This window comes from Ictidomys tridecemlineatus, chromosome 3 (genome assembly GCF_052094955.1).
Source record: "Ictidomys tridecemlineatus isolate mIctTri1 chromosome 3, mIctTri1.hap1, whole genome shotgun sequence".
NCBI lineage: Eukaryota > Metazoa > Chordata > Mammalia > Rodentia > Sciuridae > Ictidomys > Ictidomys tridecemlineatus.
The window spans coordinates 115,204,715-115,218,159 of NC_135479.1; the positions used below are offsets into that span (position 1 = coordinate 115,204,715).

Here is a 13,445-nt window from a genome sequence, read left to right on the forward strand (position 1 = left end):
GGCGCTTTCCCCCAATTGCTTTAAGGAATAAAAGCCCAGCATTATCATTTCTTTACTTTAGAAAGTCAGTGACATTTTTGAAGTGTGAAAAAATAAGAAGTGAAAATCATAGGCTCTTGATTGCAGTGCTTTAGTCATACTGAAAGATTTAAATAGGGTTTTTGAGTCAGCCATATGCAAGGAATTGCTTGATTAATTTGTAAAAAAAAAGAGAATTGTTTAAAAAATATTTATTAGAGCAATACTTGGCTACCAAGTTGGTGCTTTTTCTCTCTACCTAAAGATTAGGATTTGACTCTTAAGTTTATATATAACATGCTATTAGTAGGACAAGTATTCAGATTTAAATGATAAAAACTTACTCAGAAGAAAAAAACTCAAAAAAAAAGTGCAAACTCATAATCATCAAAAGAAATATGTATGTTAAAGTACTTTAATTGTGTTTCTTCTTTTTAATTCTTGGGTTTGGATTTTTAGTAATTCCATATAATCCTTCAAGTCATGAGAGTTTGGACCAAGTTGGTGAGGAAAAGGAGGTAAGATAACTTGTTATAAATACACTGTTTCAGTAGCTTTTTTTTTTTTTTTTTTGCAGTGTTGGGGATTGAACCCAGGGCCTTATGCATGCAAAGCAAGCACTCTACCAATTGAGCTATATCCCCAGCCCCTCAGTAGCTTTTTAATAAGATACAATAGTTTAGAAATATGACACATTGGCTTAGGTATTAGATGATAGTGATAAAAGACAAGTGGTTTTTAATAACTTGAGAATTTTATTCTGATTTAATTTGGTAATTAATTTAAATTAGGAAATAGTTTGGGAAACATTTTCATTTTAAAATAATCTAAAAATCACAATGTATGGTATTTAGAATACTTGGTAATATTAGAATTATTGATTCTTTCAGTTTGTCAACTAATTACTTATTTTAAATACAATTAAAATATTTTAACTGCCACTATTGTTTTCTACTAATTAAGCATTTTATCAGTTTTTAAAACAGAACAAATTCCTAATTTAAATTTTTTTAGGTTTTTTTGTGCTACGGGCACTCAAACACTGAGCCATATCCCTACCCCTTTTTTGTTTGTTTAATTTTATTTAGAGACAGGGTCTCATTAAGTTGCTTAGGTCCTTGATAAAATGCTGAAGCTGGCTTTAAGCTTGAGATCCTCCTGCCTCAGCCTCCTGAGCCAATGGGATTATAGGCGTGTTCCACTGCACACAGAAAATATTTAAAATGGTAACCATTTATTTTTTTTTTAAATGTGTAGTGCAAATCATTATTGTGGCTCACCCCTTCTAAGTTTGACTTCTTAGAGTAACCACTTTTTAGCCATATTTTGTGTGTGTGTGTGTGTGTGTGTGTGTGTGTTTCCCCATTTAATGTTTATATCTCTGTTTTTTGGTTTTTGAAGTTTATGTATTTCTGAACATAAAAAATTTAGTTCATACTTCCTCCTCCTTTCTCCTTTTCTTTTTAGTATATGATAGGCGTATTATATTTTGCTCTTCTCTTGGTTACCTTTTGAAAAAAACAACTGTGCTGAATGACAGGATTCCTCATGCCCAAAATCCAACTACTTAGGAGACGGGAGTCAGAAGGATTACAAGTTTTTGGCCAACTTGGGCAACTTTTAGTGAGACCCTGCCTTAAAATAAAATTTTTAAGAAAGTGCTTGTGGAGAATGATATTGGCCAAATTATATTGTTATATTGTGTGCACGTACAAATATGTAATAATAAATATATAACTATAATGCACCAATAAAAAAAAATGGGGGAAAAAGACATGAGGTGGGAACTCAGTGATAGAGCACTTGCTTAGCACTGTGAAGCCTGTGTTCAATCTCCAGTACCACCAGAGCAGTCAATAAAATCTAACTTTTTATTATGGAAAATTTCAAACGTAAAGTAGGCAGAATAGTATAAGAAAACCCCTGTATCCATTACCCAGTTAAAATAATTAGTATTACATGGTTAGTCTTCTTATCTACCTGTATTTTTTGGTGCATTATAATTACGTATAACAGTGGGGTTCGTTTTACCATATTCATACATAACATACAATTTGACGAATCTCATTTCCCTGAACCTTCCTTTCCCTCCCCTTTTCCTTCCTTCTAATCATCTTTCTGGACTTTACAAATATTCCTTCTATTATTATTTTAATTAGTGCATTTATTTATATCTATTATCTATAACAATTTATTATTGTATCTTTATACATGAACATAGTATAATTTGGTAGATTTCATTCCCCAGTGTTCCCATATGCCCTCCTCTCTTCCCTCCCTCTTGATTCCTTTCCTCTACTCTATTGGACTTCTGTTTTTGTGATATTCCCCCCCTTTATTAAAAATATATATCTGCCCAACACACAACACCAGCTTCTTCATATGAGGGAAAACATTTGATCTTGACTTTTCTGAGTCTGGTTTATTTCACTAAGCACAGTGTCTCTAATTCCATCCATTTATTTTCAGATAACATAATTTCATTCTTCTTTATGGCTGAGTAAAACTCCATTTTACATATGTATACCACATTTTCTTTGTACCTAGGCTGTTTTATAACTTAGCTATTGTGAATTGCTCTTATAAACATAGGTATGCATATATTAACATAGTGTACTGATTTTAGATCTTTTGGATAAATACCAAGGAGTGGGATAGCTGGGTGATATGGTGATTCCATTCCTAGTTTTTGAGGATTCTCCATACTGCTTTCCAAAGTGGTTGTATTAATTTTCAGTCCCACCAACATTGTATAAGTGCACTTTTCCCCCACATCCTCTCCAGCAATTATTGTTATTTATATTCTTGATAATCTCCATTTTTACTGGAGCAAGATAAAATTTCAATATAGTTTGGATTTGCATTTCTCTTAATTCCTTAGGATGTCGAATGTATATTCATGTCTGTTGGCCATTTGTGTTTTTTCTTCTGAGAAATGTCGGTTTAGTTCATTTGCCCATCCATTAGTTAGGTTATGTATTTTTTTTGAGTTCTTTATATGTTCTGGATATTAATCCCCTGTTGGAAAAGTAACTGACAAAGATCTTTTTACTTTGATGCTGTCCTACTTATTGATTCTTGGTTTTGTTTCTTGAACTTCAGGAATTTTTTGAGACATTCGGTGCTTACACTCCTTTTTTTGTTTGAATATTTAAAAAAATTTTTTTAAATATATTTATTTGTATGTAGTGCTGAGGATCAAATCCACTGCCTCATGCGTGCAAGGCAAGCACTCTGCCACTGAGCCACAACCCCCGCCCTTGAGGGTTTTTTTCCTCTATTTTATTTATTTATTTTTATGTGGTGCTGAAGATCAAACCCAGTGCCTCACACGTGCAAGGCAAGTGCTCTACTACTGAGTCACAACCCCATCCCTCATTGTTAGAATATTAATCCTATGTTTGTTTGTTTGTTTCTAGCAATTTTAGTGTTTCTGGTCTAATTTCCAGGTCTCTGATTCATTTTGAGTTGTTTTTTTTTTAATATTTATTTTTTTAGTTGTAGTTGGACACAATACCTTTATTTGTTTTTATGTGGTGCTGAGGATCCAACCCAGGGCCTCATACTTGCTAGGCGAGCACGCTACTACTGAGCCACAACGCCAGCAGTTGAGTTGCTTTTTAATACCAGGTGAGAGATAGGGATCTAATTTCATTCTGCTATATGTGAATTTTTAGTTTACCCAGCACCATTTGTTAAAAAGGCTGTCGTTTCTCCAACATATGCTTTGGGCACCTTTGTCAAGGATCAAATGACTTAATCTACATCCATTTGTCTCTCTCTCCTATTCCAGTGGTCTTCATGTCTGTTATTATGCTGATACCATACTGTTTGTGTTACTATTGCTCTGTAATACAATTTGAGATTGTCTGCCCACTTTCTCTACTGCTGTATTTTTGAAGGAAATCTGTTGGTCACCTGTTTAATCTCATATTCTTGTTCTGTTTTAGTCAATATATTGACTCTGTTTTAGCTACCTATACTCTCTCTTCCAATTTTTCTTTTAGTTACATATTTTACTTTTACATTGCCAAGGTTGTCAACATTTATAATCTGTCTTACAACTAACAAAATCTTCTACATTTTGTTCACAAATTAAATGAGTCAGTCGAAGAAAGACATTCCTAATAATACGGACTAAATTCTCTGTTCTTCTGGTACTATAAGTTGTTAAGGTTTTCTTTCCTTTAGTCTTTGAACCTTTTATATAGTTTGTGCGCCTTTTAGAAATCTTTACTGCTATTGTTATTATTATTAATTTCAGTTTGGTTGTTTATCAGACTCATCTACCTTTATTTTTACAGTTTTTAATATCTTCTAAATTGTAGAAATAGATGTAGCAGAATGCACAGATCATTAATATTTGGCAGATATGTTTTCACAAAGTGAACACTTATTTCATTTCATAGATGATCACTTGGATCAAGAATGAAGGTCCTTCAGCATCCTGAAATGCCATTTTATGCTTTCTCCCAGCCACTAGGACTCCCTTCTCCCCAAACACAACCACTGTCTTAACACCACACATTAATTTTGCCTTTTTGTTGTTCGAACTTTATATAAATGGATTCATACAGCTTGTATTCTTTTGTATTTGTTTTCTTTCACACAGCAGGATGTTTGTGAGAGTCCTCCATGTATCACACAGCAGTATTTCATTTGTTTTCACTGTTATGTCAGTTTTTCTGTTCTACTGTTGATTTGCCCCCCCCCTAGATTTTGATTATTATGATTTTATGCTATGAATATTCTTGGAAATGTGGTTTAGTTCACATGTATTAGCATTTTGGTTAGGTGTGTAACTAATTGTGGAGTTGGCTAGTTCATGTGCACATTCAACTTTAATAGATAATGGCAACAGTTTTCTATTTGTGTCAGTTTCTAGTTTCACCAACAGGGTATGAGTTCATTTGCTCTACATCCTTGTCAACACTTTGTATAGTCAGTCTCTAATTTTAGCAAATCTGTTGAATGTTTGGTGGTGATATTGTGATTTTTTTTTTACTTCATTCTTTTACTGATTTGTCTAGAGATTGCATCTTGCGTTCTTATTAAAATTTAGTACAAATTATTAATAATACTTTCATCATTTTCCAGAAAATACAGTGACCTTAGCATATTTCTGATTAATTTCTTTTTCTTTCCTGCCTTTGGTGCTTTTTGCATAGTTTAAAATTCTGTGTATGTGTGTTAGTGTTTTAAATAATTGATCCCTTAATTTGCCCACATTTTACTTTTTGTTCTTTCTTTTTGTGTCATTGTTCTTCCATCTGGCATATTTTTCTTCCTGAAGAACTCAATTTCATATTTTCTTATAAGCTTACTGGTGATGGGTTTAGTAGTTTTTACCTGAAAATGTTTTTATTTCACTTTGTTTTTGAGGACTATTTTTGCAGCATATAGAATTCTAGGTTAGTACTCACTTTCCTTAGGCCTTTTGAAGGTGACATTCCACTGTTACCTGGCTTCTGTTATTTCATGTAGTCTTTCATCATTGTGTCTTAAAGGAACTGTGCTTTTTTTTTTTTATTTGATTTTTTTATACTTTGCAGTTAAGCATTGACTTATTTTTTTGCCATTGTCTTCTTTTTTAACCTGCCCTAATCTCTTTTTAATTCCTCTTTGTTTATTCTTATTACCATAGCAAATTATTAGTATTATTTCTAAATCTTCACATGATTCTGTCTTTCATTAGCTGAATTGCTTCATGCTTGTTTCCTGTCTATTTAATCTAAAAATGCCTCTAAATGTGCCTTCTGATTAGCTTAGATCTCATATATCAAAACTTCCAGCATACTCTTTCATCCTCATGTCCCCTTGTAACTCCCAAAGTCAATATGAAGACTCGAACTATTATCCCAACCATTCTGTCAGTCTAACCTACTCACATACTTTATTTTTCCTATCAGTGATACCTCCAATCCCCCAGTCACAAAAGTTATTGTCATTTTTTTTTATTGGCTGTTCACAACATTACAAAGCTCTTGACATATCATATTTCATACATTAGATTGAAGTGGGTTATGAACTCTCAATTTTACCCCCAATGCAGATTGCAAAATCACGTCGGTTACACATCCACAATTTTACGTAATGCCCTATTAGTAATTGTTGTATTCTGCTACCTTTCCTATCCCCTACTATCCCCCCTCCCCTTCCCTCACATCTTCTCTCTCTACCCCATCTACTGTAATTCATTTCTCTCCTTGTTTATTTTCCCATTCCCCTCACAACCTCTTATGTTATTGTCATTTTTTATTCGTGCATTTCCATTGCCCCCATACCTAAAAGTTAACAGAAACCAGGTCTTTGTAAAGCCCTCCTTGAACATTTCTCAGGTTTCAACTCCCTTCCATTCCTACTTTTACTTTAGCTCAGACTTATCCAATCTCATGTGTATTATATGGCTTGCAATTATATAAGAATTAAGAACTTACCATGTTTATTTTAAGAAAATATTTAAAATCATTATAAGTATAACAAAGTGTTAGAAATGCAAGTTACTGCTGGGCACAGTGGTACACACATCTAATTCCAGCAACTCGGCAGACTGAGGCAGGATTGCAAGTTCAAGGTCAGTATGAGCAACTTAGTGAGATCTTGTCTCAAAATAAATAAAAAGAGCTGGAGATGTATCTCAGTGGTTAAATACCCCAGTATCTAAATAAATAAGTAAGTGTTACTATTCAGTGTACTTTTAGGTATAACTCTTTGATATGAATGTTCTTGACAGGCAATGAACACCAGGGAAAGTGGCAAAGCTTCATCCAGTTTAGGTCTTCAGGATTTTGATTTGCTTCGAGTAATAGGAAGAGGAAGTTATGCCAAAGTACTGTTGGTTAGATTAAAAAAAACAGATCGTATTTATGCAATGAAAGTTGTGAAAAAAGAGCTCGTCAATGATGATGAGGTAAGCATAGTAGAGTTCTACTTCTAAGCTGTTAATCTCCCTCAGAGTACTGTATCAGAGAAAGCCTCAATGTTCATGTTTTATTATTTTGCTGTACCTTTCTTAATATGTTTCAAACAGATTATGTAAGAGATCTTTAGCCTGATTACTGCTAGATTTTTTTAAAAATAAAAATCAAACCATGTATTACCAGAAGTCCTTGAACTTTATAAAAGTTTTCTAAAGCATTGCATAATACTGGAAGGTTAACTAGTGGTGTTTTTCTCTTTTTGTATAAATTTTTGCTTCATGATTATCAGTGGCTCTGAAATTTAGCCTTGTTAGTTCATAGTTGAATTTGTGATACTTGAATTACTAAAGAACAAATTTATCATTAATTTTGATTATTTAATCTCAGTTTGACGTAGATTTGTTTCATATTTTAATTTAGGATATTGATTGGGTACAGACAGAAAAGCATGTTTTTGAGCAGGCTTCAAATCATCCTTTTCTTGTTGGGCTGCATTCATGCTTTCAGACAGAAAGCAGGTAAGACTGAAAGAGAGTGGGATGAATCCTGGGCTTCATGCATGTTGGTATATTATATAGTAAACCTGTCTGCTATAATTCATGAAGCAGAAGTCATGGAGAAGGAGAGAAAGTATTATGCTTACAGCTTCCTGCTACTCATAAAATAAGTAGTGATATTAGTTTGCCATTATTGGTTTGCCATTAGGAAATTACCTGCTTTAGGTGAAAAAGGAAACAGCCAGAATAGAATTATGGCAATAGAAATCCCACCTTTTAAATGTCCCTAGGATTCTAATTTTATGATTTAATGTTTTTTAGAGTTTAACTATGGGGAAAAATATCTAACTTTTTAACCTTAAATGATAGTCAGAAGTGACTTATCTAGCAAATGTTGAATTGGGATGAGCAGATTACAAGTGTTACAATTTTTCTTTTTGCCTTTTTAAAAAAACTTTATTTATGTATTTATTTTGAGGAAGAGATTTTTTAATATTTATTTTTTAGTTTTCAGTGGACACAATATCTTTATTTTATTTTTTATGTGGTGCTGAGGATCAAACCCAGCGCCCCGCGCATGCCAGGCAAGTGCGCTACCTCTTGAGCCACATCCCCAGCCCAAACTTTATTTATTTATTTTATGTGGTGCTGAGGATCGAACCCAGTACCTCACGCATTCTAGGCAAGGGCTCTACCACTGAGCCACATCCCCAGGCCGCAAGTGTTACAATTTTAGTGTTAGAAGTAGCAGGATATAGAGTTATTATCTTGCTGATGTACATTCTGATCTTTTGTACTCTGTGTACCCTTTGTTTCCACCAAATCTTTGACATTTACTTTAAAGATTAAATCATAGAGAATGCTGTCTATATTGTGGCTAGTTAGTGTTTAAAATGTAAAGTCAGTACTACCATATTTTGAATTTTGGTTTCATGGTTCTCTCCTGTGTTTTAGATTGTTCTTTGTTATAGAGTATGTAAATGGAGGAGATCTGATGTTTCATATGCAGCGACAAAGAAAACTTCCTGAAGAACATGCCAGGTAGATTTTTAAAATGTTGTTTGTATTGGATTTGTTTCAAGACTGCCTGACTTTTCACATGCAGTAGTCGAAAAAAGTATGTAAATAATTTATTTTGATGCTAACTAGTTCTTTTTAAGGCATATTGTGGCTGAGCTAAGTTAATTTACATAATTTTAAATATGCATTATAATTTGCAGTTTATTTTTGTTTGTTGGCCTTATCAAATGGTCACTTTTTATAGCAAGGTCAGATTATATTTTGAATTGTGAACATAGTTTTTGTTCCTTGTTTCTTCAGCTGAATTTGGGGAAACTACCTCTGGTTTTTACTATATTCAAGTGCCAGTTCTGCTTCTATACCATCTTTCCTTTTGTAGGAGGAACTGAAGCAGAGAATAAGTTCAGATTCTCTAATCACAAAATTAAGTAGTTAGAAGGCATGTATTATGTTCCTGTAAAAATTATGATATTGTGGGGCTGGGATTGTGGCTCAGCGGTGGAACGCTCACCTAGCATGTGTGAGGCCCTAGGTTCTATCCTCAGCACCATGTAGAAATAAATAAATAAAATAAAGATGTTGTGTCCACCGAAAACTATAAAATAAATATTTAATTTAAAAAATTGTGGTATTGTGCTACCAAGGCACCATAAACTAGCTTGGATGTTTCATTTTCATTATTTAGGCCAGTTTTAGTTATCAGTGAGTTGGTAAAGTTTTCAAAAGTTTATTCTTTAATGTTAAATTTTATTATTGTAGAATAGTTCCTTTTAATTTCTTTTCTAAAATCTTAGTATGATTTTTTGAATAGTCAACTTAATATTTTTTTTCTATTTTATACCTGGCATTGTTTCTTAGTTTTTAAGGATAGTCATTGGTCCCTTAGAGAGGTGATAAAAACTATAGGAACTCTGATAAGTATACATGTACACATACAACTTTACCTCCAGTTGTAGAATTCTGGACTACACAAAGTTCATCCAAGGACCCAAAGTAAACCTCTGTTTAAAATTTTCAAACTAATCACATTATGAAAAATACGAGTTTAAGTTAGACTAGAACTTTTATAATTGTGTTTTGGGCTCAGATATTTTAAAGTGGGAATCTAATTTTGGGCGGGGGTGCGATTTGGGGATTGAACTCAGGGTCATTCAACCACTGAGTCACATCCCTAGCCCTGTTTTGTATTTTATTTAGAGACAGGGTCTCACTGAGTTGCTAATCACCTCGCTGTTGCTGAGGCTGGCTTTCAACTCACCGTCCTCCTAACTCATCCTCCTGTCTAATTTTTTTGTATTAAAGTACTGGGAGGAGAAAACTGCAGGTGGGAATAGAAGTTCAATACCTTACTCTAGAAATTTATTACAATTTTAAAATTTTAAGTCATGTGAATTTTTAAAAAATATTTTGTTTTATTTGTAAATGGACACAATACCTTTATTATATTTATCTTTATGTGGTGCTGAGGACTGAACCCAGTGCCTCACATGTGCAAAGCAGGCACTCCACCACTGAACTATAACCCCAGCCCTCATATGACTTATTTTTAAATTTATTTTAGGTTTTATTCTGCGGAAATTAGTCTAGCCTTAAATTATCTTCATGAGCGAGGGATAATTTATAGAGATTTGAAATTAGACAATGTATTATTGGATTCAGAAGGACACATTAAACTCACTGACTATGGCATGTGTAAGGTAAGAAAATTTTTCTAGTTGTTAATAAAAAAATAGTCTTCTGTAGCTCATAAAGTTGTCTTGGTAAAAAAAAATAACTGCATAAAGATGGGAGAGATGATTGCTGCTTTCGGCTGTTTGGAATTCTAGCACAAAGACAAATGTACTTTTTTCCTAATAATTTGCAAAATTCCCATATCTTCTGTATTTTATGTGCTATAAGAGGAGTTAATTTCTTTTCATGATTTATAACTTTTTTTCTGGAAAGTTGTGACATTATTGAAGAAAATTTAGAAATAAAAATTATCTACAATCCCATTACTTGAGCATGACATTTGCATATGACCTCTAAATTTTTGCTATGTAGTAGGAGTCTATTTTTTAAATAATGCATGTTCAGAATTTTCCCTGAAGTCTTAACATTTTTATATTTAAATTTTAACTATCTGACACAGAGTATAGTAAAAATCAAATAAGAATTTTTGTTACTCTCAAAACATATCTTCTTTATTTCTTGTTTTATTTTTGTGACAAGTGTTTCATTTGAAAGTCTGATCTTTTTCCACAAAACATGCAGGGTACCATTTTATTTATTGAAGCAGCTGGTACAAAATTACCCTCACAAGAGTGTAAATGTGTGAGTTGCATTCCCCATTCACTTAATGGTAGCACCACCAGGATCCAGAGATTTCTAAATGCCAACATCACACAAGGTAGTCTAATCGTATTGAAGATTTAATTTTATTATCTGTTAAGAATAAATTAGAAAATAAGATCTTCACAGACTATATTTGTAGCCTGGTGTGGTGGTACATACCTTTAAGTATAGCTGCTTGAAAGACTGAAGCAGGAGGATATCAAATGTGAGCCCCATTCTGGGCAACATAGTGAGACTGTCTCAAAATAAAAGCAAAACTAATTTTGCTTTTATGGATAATACTAAAAGCCATTTTTCTTGTGATAATCCTTATAGTATTATATGGATGTTCAGTGATAAATAATTAGAAAGTTTAGTGATTAGAAACCCCTGTGTGCCTTTCAGTCATATTTGTGATACCTTTTTTATTTTTGTGCCATTTTTTCCTCTAGGGAACCCCCCGCCATTTTAAAATAAAAGTGGCAGTAATAATGAAATCTTAGATTACATAAGAAAAATCAAAACTGAACAAAAAATATGAAGAATGTTAACTTTGTTACAAAGACTGCAAATTAAAACTGACACCTATTTTTGTCTGTCAGATATTGGCCTATAGGTAAAAGAAAATAATGAAATGGGCATTCTCATATGTCTGTGATGTGTATATAAATTATGGTAAGACCCTGGGTTCAGTCCCCAATACCAGGGAGGAAAAAATTATTGCATCTTTTTGAAAAACTATTGTATGTCAAAAGTAATGTTGGTTAGATTGTGTATTTTGAGTAAATATTTTGGTCTATAAGACCAAAATTTTTATTGTAATTTATGATAAATATTTATTGACTTTGTTAGTTAAATATTTTTTATTTTATAAGTCATTTAAAGTCAAAAAATCTAACAATATAAAATGTTCATAACACTAAATAAAGTTTTAAAGTATTGTCATATTTTATTATATAGCATCAAACACTAATTCTGTTTACTTTTTTATATTTATTATAACAGTTTTGTTTTACATAAACAATGAGAACATAAAATATTAAGGCAGGCTGACTTCCTTCCTATTTCATTTTTCCCCTTCTTTTCCCTCCTTTCCTCTGTCCCTCCTTCCCTCTCTTCTTCCTTTTTTCCTTTTGTCTTTTGTTACTTTCATTGAAAAATGAAACTTGTTGGTCATACATCCTCACTCTTTACAAGAATCTTCAATCAAGTTAGTCAGGATCTTTGGTAAACCTCAGAGATTGGCCTGTCTATCTCTCTCTGCTTTTCCCACCTTCTGCAAGAGCTGCTTAGTTTTATTAATGGGAAAGAACACGAGGATAAGAATTTCTGTTCAGTGACTTTACTAACAATATTTTGTCTCTTTTTTTTAATATTTATTTTTTAGGTGTAGTTGGGCACAATACCTTTATTTTATTTATTTATTTTTTTATGTGGTGCTGAGGATTAAACCTAGGGCCTCGCACATGCTAGGAGAACACTCTACCATTGAGCCACAACCCCAACCCCTGTCTCTTCTCTTACTAGCACATTTACTCCCTTTTGATGTGAAAGTTCATGGGAAATGAACTCTCTTAAAATTTGGATGCTTCTATCTTGTGACTTAGAGTCAGTATTTAAACTTACCTAAAGTGTAACCTCCTGCAAATATTGAGTTAATTTCTTTTGCTGGTAACAATTTCTAGATAAACTATAAATGCTAAATTTTTTTTCAGTTAATTCAGAAATATTTCTTTATGTTTAGTTAGCTTAATTTCTTTGGAGTACAGAGGATAGTGATTTAAACTTAATATTTTCAGACTTAATATTTGAAATATTTTATGAGTATTAATTTTATTGAGTGAAAAATTAGCCATTTATGAATTGAGGTGCCTTTAACTATTTTTTTTGTCAACAGGGAAATTTTAACAATATCTATGTTGTGCCATAGATAATTTAGCTAATAGGCCTACATTTAGATATTCAGTGAGTGCATGATTTTAGTGTTGCTCTGTTACATGTTACCAGACTGTCTCTGCTTCTGTTTGTTGTCTGGAAGTGCATGTCATTTATCATGATAATGTGTGACAAGCCATGTCAATAAAAATAGGGTCGGGGTTGTGGCTCAGTGGTAGGACACTTGCCTAGCACATGTGAGACATTGGGTTCAATCTTCAGCACCACATAAAAATAAATAAAATAATGTCCATCTACAACTAAAAAAAATTATAAAAAATAATATAAAACATCTTAAGTCATATTTATAGTTATTAGTACATAAAACTAACATGGCCAGGCATAGTGGCGCATGCCTGTGATCCCAGTGGCTTGAGAGGCTGAGGTAGGAAGATCCTGAGGTCAAAGCCCGCCTCAGCAACTTAGGTCCTGAGCAACTCAACATGACCCTGTCTCTAAATAAAATATGAAAAAGGGCTGGGGACATGACTCAGTGGTTAAGCACCCCTGGGTTCAATCCCCAGTACCAAATAAATAAATATGTATATCCCTATTAGAAATAATTTTTTTAAAAATCCTTGGGATAACAACCTGTTACTAAGTATTTCTTGTAGATGTTTATAGTAGTGTTTAGATGGTAGAATAAAATTTGAAGGAAATTATGTATACCATGCCCAGAATATCTCTGGAGGGACACATAAGAAGCTATGGTTTCATGGGGCTGGGGATGTGGCTCAAGCGG

The 13,445-nt window shown here is 33.0% G+C and overlaps 1 protein-coding gene across 4 annotated transcripts in view; it reads left to right on the plus strand.

Moving 5' to 3' along the window:
* The window catches only part of Prkci (protein kinase C iota), a 69,091-nt gene that overhangs the window by 36,199 nt on the left and 19,447 nt on the right, over positions 1 to 13,445 (plus strand). For all 4 annotated transcript variants that reach the window (XM_040270081.2, XM_040270080.2, XM_005332486.3 and 1 more), the window contains exons 8-12: positions 478 to 536; positions 6,752 to 6,928; positions 7,359 to 7,456; positions 8,390 to 8,476; positions 10,017 to 10,152. In XM_040270081.2, the coding sequence (XP_040126015.2) occupies positions 478 to 536; positions 6,752 to 6,928; positions 7,359 to 7,456; positions 8,390 to 8,476; positions 10,017 to 10,152 (557 nt within the window). The remainder of the gene's footprint in view (positions 1 to 477; positions 537 to 6,751; positions 6,929 to 7,358; positions 7,457 to 8,389; positions 8,477 to 10,016; positions 10,153 to 13,445) is intronic.